The following is a 17,011-nucleotide window of genomic DNA, read 5'->3' on the forward strand; positions in this document are numbered from 1 at the left end:
TGCAAAATATGAAAGTGTGTACATTCTATGTACATCTAATACTTGTTATAAAATACCAATGTTTCAATGGTCTGACTCTCTAAATTATTATTTCTGCTAAACTGTGGTTGTTTTCCAATGAAGACAATCACCATAATCAGTTCAAAAGTACATCTAGAAAAGAACACAAAGGTGAAAAGATAATCCAAAAGCCACCGTCCCCCTCCTTTTTTAATAATGTATCAACATACAATCATAAAGCAGTGGGTAACAAATGAAGTCTTGTGTAAAAGACGTAGTATAAAGACAAGTGTACCTTTGCATAGAAAGGGGTTGCTGCTAACCCTATTAAACAAAAAACAGGTTTAAAGGATGAATTCTTTAGTTAAGTGCCAAATCATCAAGTTGATGTGAATGCATTTTGATACCGTGTCTATATTTGTACACAGCAAGCAGTTACACAGGTCTGTAACTTTCTTCAACTGTTGTGACCCTGCGTGTGCCAACCTTTTGGATATATTCCTCTGTAATGTGGTTTTTATAGGAGACGCTTGCCACACTTCGCTAACAAGCTAAATAGTCTTTGGATGACTGCGGAACCCTGTAGTGTGGAAAGCTGCGCTGATGCTGCTCTAACGTGCTGAAACCTGTCGTTGCTAAAACCACTCTTTTTGCTTCCTATCCACTACTTTTGGGAATCTAAGTTTAAAAAAAAAAGTGAGACTGTATTCTCTAAGACCAGAATTCAACAAAACTAGCTAAAATGCTAGCATTTATCTTATCATGCTTGCTGCAGTATGATAAGGTGCTAACTTTTGGAAAGTAATTCTACACTCCTTACCTGGGCAAAATCTAGACTGAAGGAAAAGGAGTAGGGAGTGCAGAACAGCCCTTTGTACCATTGTTTTTAGAAATCCTGCCATTTACAGTTATAGTTTAGTGGTGAATTATTTGTTCAAGTAGACGGTGTCTCAGTGAAAACATCTAGATAAAAGAATGCATATATACAAGATCAGAAAAGGACCCAGTCACCTCTGATTTAAAAAATAAATAGCTGGTTTAGACTGTTATTACTGGAATCTCATCTTTAAAGGAACAGGAAAGTCATTTTTAGATTTTTGTCTTCTCTTTCAAACGGCATATTGGTCATGGAAATGTCTCTCAGAGTTCTGTGACGTGCATTGGATAGCTTGGAGGTGGATGTGATGGCAGTTTAATATTAAGGCGCCTGATATGACAGCTGTGGCAGAGCAAGTGGCCCTCCAACGGATAGCACCGATGGCCTTCCTCGTCATTGAGCTGTAAGCCACAATCCTAGAAGAAACACAGACATCCCAGATTAGGTAAGTCATCTCATAACAATATTGATCTATCCTACATAACCCTGAGAGCTCCCTCCTACGTCTCCAAAGCCGGCAACCTCCAAAGGTTTTGGTAGGTGGGCCCTTACTGTCTCATATTAAGCAATACAACATCACTGAAGTCCAACAGGACAGTCTATAGTAGTACCCCCACATTATTTCTCATTCCAGTCTCTTCTTCATCTAATAAAGGTTGATGCAAATCGGACAAAAACAGACCAAGGACCAACCCTGACACATACAGCCTGGAAGAGCTTAGAACAGAGAAGGAGCTAATTCTGCAACAAGGCAGCAAGCAAGAAATGGGGAGCAGAAGTAGGGAATGAGAGGACCAGGGAAGAGGGGAAGATGAGGTATGTTTTACTCCTGAAACAGGGCTGAACTTTCTCTAATTTGGAAATAAAAAAAAACTTCAAGGCCAATAGTCCATGTTTAGTGTTTGGGACGTAACTAGAGGGACAACAAGGGTGAACAAGAGCAAAGGAACAGAAATAGAAGGAAAACAACAACCAGTGATCCTGCCTGCTGACTGTGATGTACACCGCAACAGAGACAATCCTGGTTCGCAGTTGTCATCATTGTAATTGTGAAGACATTTGAAAGTCATGGCAATTTTGTGCTTGGATTTGATACTTCAAGTATGTTAAATGCTGAAAAATGTTACTGTGACCAGTTCTGACAAACCGGAGGTTCTGAGTACACATCTGCACACTTAAGAGGAAGGAAAAAAAATTTAACATGTTGGGCATATAAGTCATTTTAGTATTAAAAACTGATGCAGTTTTTAATTAGACACAAAGTACAATTTTCCAGCTTTCATAGTTCAAGTTAAAATCCTCAAATTTTACAACACTGAAATAAGAATGAAAAATTGGTTTTAAAGTAAGGTTTAAAAGTGGAATGTTAGTTTAGGGAAGCGTTAATCAAAGTCTCTGCCAAGGTAGTTTTCTGTTACTATATGCTATATAATAACTTCATAGTCCTTTATGTAAGGTTTGAAATTTAGTTCCTCATTAGAATTTTACAATTTCAGATACCCTACAGATGTGCCAAGTGTTCATACCTTTTTTCCCTCTCCAATAATTGTATTCCTCTTCTGCCATAGAAAGCCTGCCTTCTCTGTGGGTTTCAGTTTTAGAAAGGGGATCTATTGACCTGCAAACTGGCTTGAACTCCTCAGCAGAACTGGTTGCACAAGAAAGAGATGATACAGAAAAGCAGCAACATTTCCAAACTGATGACTGACTTTGCACGGCCACCAGGTTATGACGACGTTAACATCATTTCAGAAGTGGCTGCATAAATTATTATAGCCTTTGCAAAAATCTCCATGTGAATACCTCAAAATACCAGCACAAACTGTACTACCAGGATTTAGAGACAGCAGTGACCTAGGGCCTACAGTTTGAGAGCTGGCTTGGGGACCTTTAGGCAGTGACCCACCCCTGTTAATAAGTGGCTCACCCCTGATTTCTGTACATAAATGCACTCTGCAGTTCTGGGCAGATGTGGAGGCAGCTTGATTTGCCTCAAACTGGAAGGAGAATGGGGAAATGAATAACGAAACAAAACTGAAAATAAACCCCCATTGGGACATTCTAATATAAAGTCAATAGCCTGCGAGAGAAGGGGAGGGAGCTGTCGTCTTAGGTGAAGCCTGCACAAAGCAGGAGCTGGGGGAAGAAGGAGGAGGGAAGTACAGCTCTCCAAAATGCTGCCATTTTCTGTGCCAATTTCTCTTTAAAAATTGATAGAAAAGGATGCAGTATCAGGTGTCTCTGTTGGGGAGACAGCTGAGTACATGGAGTCTGTCTTACATTTAAGTTCATATACATTTCAAGATGCCCTGAATTTTGTTATCTTCTCCCTCAACTGGAAGTCTCTTTGTAAGACCTCATTTGTACAGAAGTGCATGGAATCTAGTATTGCTGCATTTTTGCCTCTGGTGCCAAGACAGGTAGCACAGTTAGGATCGACGTGGACAAACCTACACCAAAAGGGAAGTTTTAGGTTGATCCCAAATTAAAGAGTTTGTTTTCCTCCTCATGCTCCCAGGTGCAGAGCTAGGACTAAACTCAGCTCTCCTCTCCAAAGTAAGAGCACTAATCCCACAACTTGATCTGTCTCAATAAACTTTTAAATGTTCTGCACAAAAAGAAACTACTTCCAAAAAAGTGACAGAAAATCAGTGGTAACCCTGTCTCTTTTCTAGTAAAGAACCAGTGTTCATTCAGCATGGAAACAACACAGATCCCCTAGAGAAACATTCGTGGTGGAGTGAGGGTCCTTCCCTGCACAGGCAACGTGAATTTAAGTCTCCTAAGATCAGAGCCACACAAGCTGTAGCCAGAGATCAGGAAAAACAGAACCAGCCCCTATGGTTCTCTCCCAGTCTAAACGTATTGACAAAATTCAACTCAAACAACCAAAGCCAGCTTTTGAAATTAATACATTGGGGAAAAAAGAAACTTAATTTTGTACTGGAGATGGGAGTGCCACTTGCAGCCCAGCCAGCACACAGCCCTGCGCCTCCAGGAGCCAAGGGGCAGAACCCGCCTGCCCCGGCGTGTGAGAGCAGCTGGTGCACCCTGGGGTGCCAGGGAGCACCTACCAAGAGGCTGCAAGCTGTGACAAAGCCTTGCTGTGGGGTGACAAAGCCTTGCTGTGGGGTGACAAAGCCTTGCTGTGGGGCAGGCATGGCGCCCGGTGCCTACCTCGCAGTGATAGCATTCCACATGGTAGTCTTTGTCCATTGACACCACCCGAATGGTCTCCTCGGAGCCCTGTTGGGGAAGCAGGGAGAGGGTAAGAGCAGGCTTGTGAGCAGTGTTTTCCCTGTTTTCCTTCAGTGCCCAGCCTATCGCTCTGGAGAGCCGTTTCCCTGCGACATCCCCTCTTCCTCTGCAGAGCAGAGCTCTGTGACCGCCGGGGCTCTTGTCCCTGGTGCACTGCTGGTTTTGCTGTTTAGCAGCAGCGTGGGTGTCTCACATAGCTAAGCTGTAGAGGTCATCTGGGAAGTGTAGCCAAAACTTCATCCTCAAGGGACAAATTAGTCTTGAAATGAAATAATTTTCCAAGGGCACCCAGGATCTGAATGAATTACCAGCCAAAACCTATGACCTGGTGCTTGGGTAACCTTTCCTTGTAGACATCCTGGCCTGAGTTTTCCAGGACCTGTACTTCCCTCAAACCATCTGCTGCACAGGGATTTTGCACGTCACTGTATGTACCCCATAGGGGTTCACATACCAGTCTGGCAGGTAATGAGGTGCACAGGCCGAAGCCTCAGCATGAGGGTGGATGAGGTGGAGTTGTGTAACTCCTGGCTGAGTCCCAGGCCTGTCAGAGCAGCCCATACCCTGCTTGTTACCTCACCGACTCTTTCCCTGATCCATTCTGAAGCCTCTGAAGACAGCGCTTGTTAAATTTGTTGCCTTGCATTGTTTCCAGGTCCAGGTGTGGTTAGAGCATCAGATATGATGTAAACTATGTCTGAGAAAAGCTGTGGGCAAGTTAGTACCTGCACTACTAGACTTGAACTAACCTAAGAAACCTCCATGGGAAAGAACATGGAGCCTGCGCTGCTAACCATCGTGAGTCAGCAGTACGACTGCTGGACTGCTTGCCCTTTGTGGGTTTTTTTTTGTTAAAAGTAGTTTTGTAAGTCACAAATTCAGTGAAATTTATATAGGGGTTTTCTCCTCAGGTCCTATCACCAGGACAAGCAGTTCTGGCTCAGCCTTCATAAGGTTTTTAACTACGTGAGAACTGGCCATTTAACAGAAATCGTAACTACAGAGAGTAACGCGCAGAGTGATGGAGGTGGGCATGCCAAGAGGCTCCAGCCACTGGCTTTACTGGGGCACAGCAGCTCATACAATGCAAGCTGTGGCTTTTTAAACACGGCAAAAGGAAAAGGAGGGAGGTGCTGAGGCTCTTGTTTACAAATGAGCTGGTCCAGTGACCTCAGCAATGGGAACTCAGAGGGTCCTGTACCCACCAGACCGTGGGGGAGCACCACTGCAGGCAGGCAGAATAGGGAGGTCTTTATGCAGAAGTCTTCCAGTGCTAACTATGCTAGCAGGATAGGCTGTGGTCGCAGGCAGGTAATTCACCTGGTTTCCCTTTTAGCCAACTTTTCTGCTGCCTTTTCCACCCCTCTAAGCACTTCCATTTCATTGCCACCCCATGACAACAAACTATGTGACCTCCTCACAGGGTCAGGGTAACCCTCAGATGTCTTTTCAAATCTGGCCATCTTAACAGATCCACATCAGAAATGCAAATGTAGCAGACAAGGAAAATTGCTACTTGAGCTAATGGGAGATTCTAAAAATAAACAGGACTTCTTGCATTGTTCTTGGAGTGCCAGTCAGAGTTTTCAATTAAATGAGATTTATAAAAGCATAATTAAGACCTGGAAAGCACCCCAAAGATACAAAGTACTATACGTAAGTAGCGTGACTATTACAACCCCTGGGAATGTTTGGGAGTGACATTACTGCTGAACTGCATTTAATATAGTATATGACATAGTATAGATTCTGCAAGAGGGAGGAAAAGCACCTAATGTATTTTTAGAACAGCTGTTTTCTCTAAAAAGTCAACGCATGTTAACACATACCTGTGCTGGTAGGATTGGCTGGTTGCAAGAAGCGCATTTTGGTGCAAAAACCCTAGGGTGAAAGAAAAAAGCATTCAAATCACATTTACAACTTCTTCAAAAAGTGAAAACGAGATCTATTCTAGCCATGCCTTGTTTTTCAGCAGAATACAGATCCATAGGATTTGAAACACCACTAAATATTTGATGATATTCAGGGAAAAGGAGATCTAGAAGTGCTTTATTGCTTAGGTCTTCCTGACCTCTAACCTAACGAATCCAACCCTCTTCCCACACATGCTCTTTTTCTCACCTTCCGTTACTCATAAAGCCATTCAAATTCTTCCAGGGACTTGCTGCTTTGACCGCAAAGCAGCTCTGAACTTGGGGACTCTCTCCATTTGACGTCAGGAAGACATAACCATGCTGAGTAGGAGAGGGGCTGATCTACTTAACCCAAATGTATCAACTGGTCTTCTTATCCACAGCTACATTTAATGACAATCACTGAGCCAAAATTTACTCTGTTCTTGTGACACGGTCAACTTGGTACCAGTTGGGTTGAGTTCACATTTACTGGTTGACTGGAGCTAAAAGCATTCACGTTGCTTTTGAGTTGGGGCACAAAGTGCAAAAGCAATCACTTAAACCACAAAACCTTTTGTCAAGTCAGGCTAAAGTCATTTAACACTAACTGCTAATTACACGTCTACTGTGCAGTTTGGGTTAAGCGAACCTACACTCGCCAGTGTCACGCACTACCAGAACTCTTAGAAACAGCCAGCAGAACCTACCACTGCTTGCAGAATTAGTCTAATTAACATTGAAAGTCCTGAAAGAAGTAGAGAAACAGCCACCAGATAAGTACATCCTCTGACACAGCGTGATTTTCAACCTCACTGGGCCCATTATGTGACCTTTAATGTCACTTTAAAACAAATGCAACATGTGAGAGCAGTATTTGAGGGACTTGAGCAAACAGGAATGACCCTTCTTTATCGGCTACAAGGCTTCTAACTGTATCAATAATTTAACCACTATAATTTTGGAAGCATGCAGTGGATTGGTGTACTTACGTATGGTAATCTTTGACACAGTAAATATTGTTCTCCACATCCACAGTGAAGGGGACTCCATCCAAACACTCGTTACACACCACGCAGCGGAAGCAGCCAGGATGGTACGACTTTCCAAGGGCTTGCAAGATCTTAAGAGGCAAATGGCATAATAAGTGGATGCATGATTACATGAGATCCCCCTCATACACTGCTGCATCCGATTGTTAATAATGACAGTGGGAAAAGCACTTCAGGATGAAATTACCACTCTGCAGATCTGTCAGCAAGGGGCCTCTTAAAACAATCAGCTTGCTTATTTCAGTGGGTTTCAGTAGGCTCCCAATAAAGAGGGAGAACTGTGAAAATCAGGCTAACGCCCATCAGTCTTAGCTCTGCAGGGCCAATACTGCCAGAAGAAATTAAAAACGGCTTCAGAAACCACTTATCGGAAAATGTGCTCCAGCAAGTTACTGGGATACAGAGTTAATTCACCGAACTTAACGGGCTGTGACAGACAGAATCCAAACCAGTCATTACTCAAACTTAAGAAGTAAAATAACAAAACAAGCAAATAAATAGCTGTCCCTTCATTAAGGATCTTACTGCACCACAGCTACCGAATGGTTATCACTCAGCCATAGGGGCCCATTGACAGACCTGTACACCTGCTCAGGCTTTTCCCACACTGACCTTCCCTATTGCATTTTAGGGGGTTCAAGGAAAGGCCTGATCCAGCCTTGGCTACGCTGCTACAGAGCAGATCCCGTCCTGCTGTCAGCGTGGTGCGGCTGTGCAGCCGCCTCTTTGCACGGAGCAGCTCCTTGTCCAGCTGCACCCTCAGCCTCCAACAGCCCCCGCTGTGCCCCGGCCCACGGGGCTGTGCACAGGCACCTTTGTTGTGTGCGCTCCCGGGCAGGGACATGGAGGAATGAGCCAAAGCAGACTGCTCAATTCCTGGAGCTCCCAGAGCTGCTTCCCTCTGTCAGAGCACACTTGCTGATGGCAGAAAGGCAGACAAGCACTTGCCAAGCTTCCAGCTACCGAGCTCCACCACTGAGACATGATGGACTCTTGCCTGGGATCCTGCAATTAGGGCCAGCTCGAAGCACGCGAGTCAGGATACCCCTCCTCCTCCTCCTGGCATGATACAACTCTAGAAATTTGCTCTTGGGCTAAAATGAATGATATCCTTGTCCAACCAGTGGTGCCAGGATATGAGCCAGAATCCTCATTAGTGAAGCCTCTGTTCCAGCTCCTACTGAACCTCTGTGGTTGCAATGCAACACCTACTTGTCTTACACATACTGAGGTTCATGTACATTTTAAAGCAAGAGGAAAATAGATATATACTACATGACAGCACTTCAATGTGCAAACCACTTCATTCTGTTTGGGAATTTCTGCTTAGGAAGAACAGACTAAACTCTTCCTACTGTCACCCACTGAAATGACGCCAGCAGTATCTGGCCCAACCCTTAGCCCTTGGATTTCTTTATTATAGAAGTTAACACTGACTACCGGGTCCCTACAAATCCCAGTGCAATGATGCATTTTAACTGACATGGAGCAAGTGACAGAAGATAAACGATGCAAGTCACAGAACAGGCAACAAACCTCAGGACTACTGATAACATCCCTATCCTCTCCAGCCGATACCATTCACTTAAGAGAGCTCTTGCCATTCTACCGTCCTACAGAATACAGCCTCTGTTTTATGTTCCCATACAAAGCTGGGTTGTATTTTCTCCTTAGTATTAAAATTATTTTCTAATGACACGTAGTAGAAAAGCAGCCTCCCATGATCTCATAAGAAAAGAAGCCCACTTCACCATAGGTCATAGCAATAGAGCATTAAGGTATTTTTGTTTATTTACTGCCTCAGTTTCAAAAATTACCTTGACAGCAGTGAAGATGCACTGATAGTCTGACTAGGGAAGAAGCACAACATCTCATGGTGCGCTGCCCAAAGTACGTGCCAAGCAAGCTACCCCGCCGTTGGCAAGTTAGGTCTCTTACCATTTCCATTATGAGGTGTCCACAAACAAAGCACTTGTCCGCTGTTTGCTGAAAACCTGAATACTGTTCAAATGACAGAAAAGAAAGGATTATTAGTAGCCACTCCTCTCACTGCAGAAATACCTTTTAAATGAATACTGTGTTATTTTCCAGCCTGTGCTGTATATGATAGCAAACTATACAAGAGGTTTGGGAGATGGTGATGCAAAAAAAGCCTTCTCTCTGCTCTTGCAGCATGCTCAGATAGCAGCTTGGCCTTCTGACCCACCACAAGACTGCAATTGAGATTTCCAATGTAATAACATTATTTTAAATTTGACTTTTATTTTTGAAGCCTATTTGGCGAGTTTGCATTCGATGTGCTGGAATTAGCTTCAATTCATTCTTTTGGCTGTTGCTGTTGGGGAAGTAAATAATATAGGACTTACCTCCCAACTCCTCCTCAAATTAGTGACCAGACTCTTACTGACCTCAGATTTTGGACCTACATTTCACTCAGTGCTATATACAGGCTTCAAAAATGAAGGCAGGCCCAAGGAGGATTTAGCTGCCTTGTGGATACCAAGCTTTTTATCCAGGGAAGAATCTACAAGTCCAGTTGCAGGAGCTTGGGCTCCCTGCACAATATTAGTGCTGGGGTCACGGCAGCCAGGAGCTACTTTGCCCTTTTGGGACCAAAGCTCTGTGTTCCCTGCCTGAGTGCTTTTCTCCTTAACTTTGCACTTGTGTCCCCAAAGCAGTTGCTGTTGCAGATGCCAAAATCTGTCCTTAGCCCTGTGTTCAGAGATATACAAAGAATATCAAGGTTATCAGGCCAGATGACTGACCTACCAAACAACTACCCTATGGGCAAGAGGCATTTGCCTGAAGAACTCCAGCCATGCAATTTTGAAACTGGTATTTGCAGTGGCCGAACTTCACCCTCACCCACCGCGGTCCCATGAGCCAAGTGCTGTGTGTGCACTTTCTGCCAGAGGGTCCGGGTGCCCATTATTTGTATGGTGCTGCACAGTGATGCCTATTGCAGCAATTAAGGTTGTAGCCAAACTCAGCTGAAATGGACTTTAGTTGCACAAGATAAAAAACGGGAGTGGGGAGGATAAGTGTAAACTGGACTCTTCTCCCAGAGCACAGGTTAATTGGCTCAGGCACCTAATGCATCCTCAGTGCAACAGAGCTTACCGCTTGCTCCATTCCCCCTTGATTTAGTGGGGATTAACTGTCCCCTCACTTCAAAAGCCAGTGGCTCCCAGCCTAGAGCTGCCATATGTTTTTCTTTTTATTGGTATGAGGGGATTACATGTTACTTCAGATCAACAGGTTGGAGACAAAATTATTGTTGCTATACAACAAAGGGATTATGAAGGACAGGGTCTCACAGACACTTTGACGGGCCCAGGCAGTCAGTAAGTGATGGTATGGCAGCTGTCACAGCTCCAAATTTACAACGCACTAAGGAACACAGCTCATGCAATCTTAAGAAACTTTGAAACTTCATCAAAGAGACCAGGGTGTTGAGGAACAAATACAGAGGCAGCAGTCCTAGCTGGCTGTATCTGCAAGATACTGCTTTTTTGTGCCTTTTCCTTCTGCTGCTTGGGATGTTTCTTGGCTGCGCTGTATCTGAGTAACCATCTGGCTAGACTATTTCCTAAGGTTGCAAACTCAAGGGTTTACTGGAAACAGGTGGGCAGGTCCTAGCGGTGCAGACAGTAGGGGATTAACAATAGTACAAACCCGGCTAATTCTAAAATCCTGCTGGAATGAATTTACCAGTACCATCTGGCTGTCATTTGATAAGGAATGCAAAGAAGCATTTACCCAGCTATTGATTAACAGGAAAAATTATTCCCCAGGAACAGAATGGTATAGTGGTCAGATTAATGTCGTTTATTGCTAACTAGATTGTCATAAATCACAATGTTTGTCAGAAAGAAAGGTTTTGCTGACACATACCCATTCTTTATATGACTAACCCTATTAAATTAAAACCATGATTTGTTTTTAACAAGAGAATTGTTACTTGTCAAACACATCCAGAACTGGATTACTGAATTAAGAAGAGTTGCAAAGTGGCAGGAAGCCCAATAGCAGTGATAAAATATTTCATGGGCTTGGGGAGCTGACCTTTACCACTGCTCTCTATTCTGATCACAGCATTGATCCCACTCAAACTGAAGACCTGATTCGGTGAGATCGGGGCTCTGGATTCGTCTCTGCTTGTGCTATAAATCTATTTGGACTGGAAAACAATAACAGTCTTGGGTCCCAGCAGCACCATTTTCTACATGACAGCAGCACTGTGGACACTGCTGTTTAAAGGTAAACAAGAAGTTAATATTTCTACGTTTTTGTAGCTCACCTGCCAACTTCTGCTTTGCAGTGCTTGTTCTTAACTTGGAGAGTTTCAACAGAGCTGTTGCGCTAAGTTTTCAATTTTAGAAGCAGAGCTTACAAACAAATTCTTAAAATAATAATTAGAGTTGGCAAACTCTGTCTTTGAAGCACTTATTATTAACTTCCACAAATCTTGTGTGTGCAATGAGAGAGAAGCTGTGACTTACTGCAGACTAGGCGGAATGGCCTTTTTATTATCTCTCAGCACACCCAAGAGCCTCCCTGACCGTGGGTTCCCAGCGCGGCTCCTGGGTGGGAGCAGCACTGGTCCCAGAGCTTGGGAACTGGGGAACTGCAGCAGAAGAGGACATTATGCTCTACACACTCGTAGTCTCTTTTATTACTGACACAGCCGGAGGAGGGAAAAGAGCTTTTGTGCACATCAGCCCCCCCCCACAATCTGGAGACGTGAAAAGTATTGAGGTGTAACAGCGAAGTAATATGGGCTGATGGGCAAGACCCTGCTGGAGATGCCAAATCACAGGTGTGCTTCCTATACACAGGGGATTTTATACATGCACTTCCAGTTGTGATGTAAGCAGTACTGGGCTCAAGTCTTGCCTTCCTCTATAAGGCTTTCATATGTGCCAATTTTTCTCTCTTTTTAAATATTTTGTTGGCAGACCAGTAAGATGATGTAACTGCAGACCAAACTAGACAGAAATGTTCAGAACTCTACAGACAGTCTGTGCTCAGGACAAATGAGAAACGTAATTGTCAACTTTCCCAAATATTCATTATAGATGGTCATTAAACATATATAAAAAACATTGGAAGAAGTTGATATAAAAAGAACAGCTCTGAAATTCAAAGCTGAAAATTAAGTGTTACCCTTTACTCTCACTTCTGTGACTTAGAAATAAGATGCTAGTTACCAGGATGAAAAGAAAACAAGAGCATGTTGAAGAGCTGATATACTGTTTTTCCTGGTTTCTTAGTTGGGCCCCAACTGTTTTTTCCCCATATTTACCTTGTCTTTGACTTCTCTCCCAGATAAAAAAAATCTCACTTTATGTGCATGAGTCAAGACTTCGTAATCAAGCTCCCAAATGATACTTATGCAAAATAAGACTCTGGGAAACTAAATAAACCTTGAGAAATATGTTAAATATGTTAGAGGAGTAAAAATAAAATAGAAGACTTGGCTGGCTGAACTTTTGTTTGCTGTCCACTATACTTTGATTATCAAATAAGCAAAAAAATCTCTAATGATTCTGTCCAAGAGTCTTTGTTTCAATGTAAGAAGAAAACAAGTCCTCTTCTGTCCTGAATATTTAGGCCTGTTAGTGTCCTCCTGTGATAATCTTGGGGCTTATAACTCTTCTGTCTAATGTGCAACATATCCCAAAGAAATTAACAATGAATTTTGAGCATATAATGAACAATTATGCATGGAGGATAATCCCACCAAGTACTATGAGAAACAATTTCTCCTGTCTGCTCCCCGACTGTAACCAGTCTTCGTTGTCCACCCAGGGTCTTTTAAAGTTTGATGTTCTCATCATGATTTTCAAAAGCAAAAACATTCAGAAAATAGCACGCCTGAAAAAGGCTTCAAGACCCAAAGTTTCTACCTTAGGCAATGTCAGCTCTTTGAAAAGACACGCCACTGCTTCTCCTTCGCATGCCTAACCGTGCCCGAGGAGAGGCTCATGCACTTCCCTGCTGTTATGCGCTCAACAAAACAAAACCTTCCTCCTGGAAACAGACGCTGGAATCTCATTCAGGCCCATTTTCTTCTTTGATGAGGATGTTCAAAACCTGCTAAAGGTTTGTGCGAGCAGATCGAGCGGGTTACATTTCAGTAGGTGTGGCGGTCGCTGCCCCGGTAATGGTATGAAGCTGTAAAAACTACAATTTGCTGTTATGGCACTGCAAAGTCACTGAAAGGGATTGCTCAGCCTAGGCTTGAGATTCCTACTCTTTTATGTTTTCAGGGTTTTGAGAAGGATGATCAGGAGTTTTTGCCAAAATTCTTCAGGCATTTAATTCTGAAAACTAATTTCTGAATTGGGTGCTACGTTAATAATGTATTCCAACCCCAGGCTGCCTGTAATCCCTCACAGACTCTCTTCTCCTTGGTTTCCCATTAGCAGAGCATCTGTCTTCTCGCTGCTTTATTGTTTGCTCTCTGCATGAGATCCTTAGTACATGGGACGCAACAATGCAAGAAATTCATGGGATCACATTAAGAGAGGGAGAGAATATCAAATTTGGTTTCATGCAGATGGGGTTTTGTTGTTGTTGGTTTTTTACACACATATTTAAACGCAGTGATTAAACCGAACTGAACAAAATGAGGCCTTCTCAGGCTCAAACATACGGGGAGCCTCATAGCAGGTGGAAGAGATTAAATTAAAGGAAAATAGTCCAGAACTTTACTCTTCGTCTCACTGAAACCCTTTCATATACCCTGTTGCTTCGCCCTCTCCTGCTGCCTGTGAGGAAGCACTACCGCAGCAGCTTATCCTCCCGCGCTTCCACCGTGTGGTGTCTGAAGGACATGGGTAGGGCACGGAGGGACTTCAAGTTCTGCACAGAGGTAATGGTTGGTCTGGCCGTGCACAAAACTCTGCCAAAAATCAGGCGTTCAGCTGGTAGCTGGCTCTGCCTCAGCACTCAGGCGTCTTGCAGCCCCTGCGAAGGGAACACCCTACAGAAACCCACGGGTGACCACTCACCACAGCTGCTTTCTGTTTGATTAATTAAGAGCCAGTAATTACTTTCTTACCTAGATCTTCCTTAAACAAACTCCTGCAGAAGCTTTGCAGTGACAACGATCAAGAAAAAAGCCTCAAGCAACAACTTTAACCCTGCATCGTATCATACAGCCCAAAATCTATTAACTTGATTCACGTTGTACAGCACTGCATATTGCACAATGCTATACTCCTGCTATGGGTTATTAATTGTCACTGCTACCATTTACTATGTACACCGCAAAATAAACTATCCGCATTAGAATATATTTTCCTGGAAAAAACAAACAAACCCTAACAACTGGATTTTATTCAAAACAGTTGTTGAAAGGTTTCAATTCAAAACATGACAGCAACTAATACCAACGTTTACTAGACAAATGGAAACACACCATTTCCTCACTTTTTTTTCCCCAACTCGCTCATAGAAAAAAATTAATGCTGTCTGCTTACAAGTGTTTGGCATGAGTTACATGTAATTAGAATGAGCTCTAGCTTTTTTTAAAGTGTGCTTCAGTTATTGTAAGTTGTTTTTCAATGTAATATTAAGAAAAATGGGATAATCTCACTTTTTGGATCAACATCTGAAGAGGAAATAGGGGGGTAACTATCTGGTATGAAACCAACTGGACTTAGTAACATGCTCTTCAAAACATTCCACTAGCAAACGTAAGGTACAGGATAGTTGCAAAGCTAGTCCACAGTGGTATGTCTCAAAAAAAACCCCATCTTTGCTTTCCTTGTTGATTTTGTCCTGGGACCCATTTAACAATCCATAAGCCCGTTCAGGAAATGCTGAGCATCCTTTAGTGAATACAGATCCTACACACACATTGACTTCTCATCACATTACGTTTATGTACATCATCACCTGGACGCAGGTACTGCCTGTGTATTGCTCTTTTATAAGCTTGGGAGATTTTTCTGGACTCCAGTTGGTCTCCTGTTTCAAAACACCGATTTCCTTCCATAACTGGACCCCACAGTTTGCCATGTCACGCACCATTTGTAGTGTTCACTCTTAGTTTCTCAGCCCTGGTGCCAACATTTTTATATGGGCCCCAGCTCTAAAAATTTGTCCTCTGAGGTAAACTCCTGGGAGAAAATCCAGACCTCCCTGCTGTCAATGGGACTTCTGCCACCAGCTTCAATGGACTTGTAACTTCTTGGTGCAGGATCCAGCACTGCAGAGCCGTGTTGCAATGAAAGGTGAACCCAAACCGCCAGCTCTGCACGCTCTTCACGCTCATTCACACTGAAGTCCAAAGTGCAGAGAACAAACAATATTTGCCTCTCCTTCACTATTTTGAAATTTTAATTTTAAGCCACTCTGTTGGTTTGATGCAACACTTCAATTTCGAATACCCCAATTAATCATCATTACTGTCAATTTCGTTTATAAAATAAAACCAGGACCACTAGCATACCACAAACTTAGCAAAAACTAAGGAAGGAAAGTATTCAAATTTTTTTGGCAGGGAGGGGCCGGAACAAGACACACACACACAAGTAACAGCATGAATGTTACTCCCTCATGCACGGATTACAGTAACGTGCTATAATCTGTTTGCCTTTGTTTTCAGTAACAGTATTTGGAGGCACAGCAACGCTTGGCATTCCTGATGTCTCTGGAACTTGAAGCACCTCCTGTCCCAACCTACAGCCATCAGCACCTTGAAGACGCTCACAGACTCCCTTACGCTTCTGTACATCAGAATACTGCAGCAAATCCCTTTCCAAGCTTTGATTCCATTATTCTGTTAAACATGTCAATAAACACCAATGTCTGTCTGTTCTCTGATGGGGGTATGTGTTTTAATAGCAAGTCTCCTAAATACATCATCACAGTTACCTAGAACTCCATTTGCTCTGTGATTCTCATTAGATACGAAATGGACACAAGCTGCAGCTTTAATAATTTACCTTTTAAACTGAGTCTGCTTTTTTTTTTTCTGAGAAAGTCTGGCTTAGCAGCAACAGGCTCTCTGACTAACGCACTAGTCCCAGCACTCACCCCTCCCAAGGGGGATCTCCAAACGTGTACACTTGCTGAGATGAAAAATTAAACCTCTGACTCCAGCTGACACCAGCTTCCATTACCCTAAATAAAAACTATCTTCTTAGGGCCCAAGCAAGTGGGAAGGGCCATTTCCCACACTGCCAGGCTTGGAAAACAGCATGTACACAAACTGAGAAGAACAGCCTCAATCATATTAATATCTACATTGCAGCCGTGCCCAGGGGCCTGCACTATGGTAAGGGTCTGGTTGTGTTTGGTGCTACAGCAGATGAAGGTGCAAGCCCTGCTCTCATGAACACTGATCTCCCAGCTAGCCTTCTGTTGATATCCTATCCCTTTCTCCCATTAGAGCCTGATCATTTCCATTTGTCACCTCCCTACCACTCTTGCACACCCTGATCTTTTCACATTTTTAACATCACTGGGAGGTTTACAGTTGTGGATCTAAGCAAGGCCCTGGATGTTCTCTGCAGCCAGCTTTTGTGTTGCGGTGGCCAGCAGTGGAGCAGGGAGGGTAGAGCTGTGGCAAGGACAGTGTCCTGAGCAGGTTCCAGTCACTGGTGTGGGGGAGAGAAAGATCAGGATCAGGGAGCCCCAGCGGCACCAGCACCCAACACCATGGGAGCCGGGCACCCTCGGGGCTGGCCAGGGGACAACTGGGCCGCCCAAAGGCCTCCTGGAGGCTTCCAACGCGCTAAGTCTCTCTGTATGGTTGGCATGTGCAAAATGAAGTTTTGGAGCCTCTTTGAGGATTTATGGGCAAAGTGACAGCTCCTTCTTCAGTCTTACTCACTGAAATAGATGAATGGCTTTAGATGAAACTTTCAACAACTAATGACAGCGAAGTTAGCCAGAGGCAAAAACCTGGCGCGAAGAAG

General features: G+C 43.5%; 1 protein-coding gene and 1 long non-coding RNA gene across 2 annotated transcripts in view; one reads left to right on the forward strand and one right to left on the reverse strand.

Annotated features, from left to right (window-relative positions):
* Positions 1-183: 183 nt before the first annotated feature.
* WTIP (WT1 interacting protein) overlaps positions 184-17,011 on the reverse strand; it is a 78,605-nt gene continuing 61,777 nt past the window's right edge. The window contains exons 4-8 of the mRNA XM_065848476.2: positions 9,018-9,080; positions 7,020-7,150; positions 5,965-6,016; positions 4,055-4,123; positions 184-1,293 (exon numbers count right to left, since the gene is read on the reverse strand). Coding sequence (XP_065704548.1) covers positions 1,141-1,293; positions 4,055-4,123; positions 5,965-6,016; positions 7,020-7,150; positions 9,018-9,080 — 468 coding nt within the window. The 3' untranslated portion in view covers positions 184-1,140. The remainder of the gene's footprint in view (positions 1,294-4,054; positions 4,124-5,964; positions 6,017-7,019; positions 7,151-9,017; positions 9,081-17,011) is intronic.
* Positions 1,100-15,908, forward strand: LOC139829039 (uncharacterized). The gene is made up of 4 exons (XR_011741247.1): positions 1,100-1,322; positions 1,533-1,693; positions 11,175-11,339; positions 15,697-15,908. It is a non-coding gene; the product is annotated as an uncharacterized lncRNA (long non-coding RNA).

Source organism: Patagioenas fasciata, chromosome 13, assembly GCF_037038585.1.
Source record: "Patagioenas fasciata isolate bPatFas1 chromosome 13, bPatFas1.hap1, whole genome shotgun sequence".
In the NCBI taxonomy this organism is placed as follows: Eukaryota; Metazoa; Chordata; class Aves; order Columbiformes; family Columbidae; genus Patagioenas; species Patagioenas fasciata.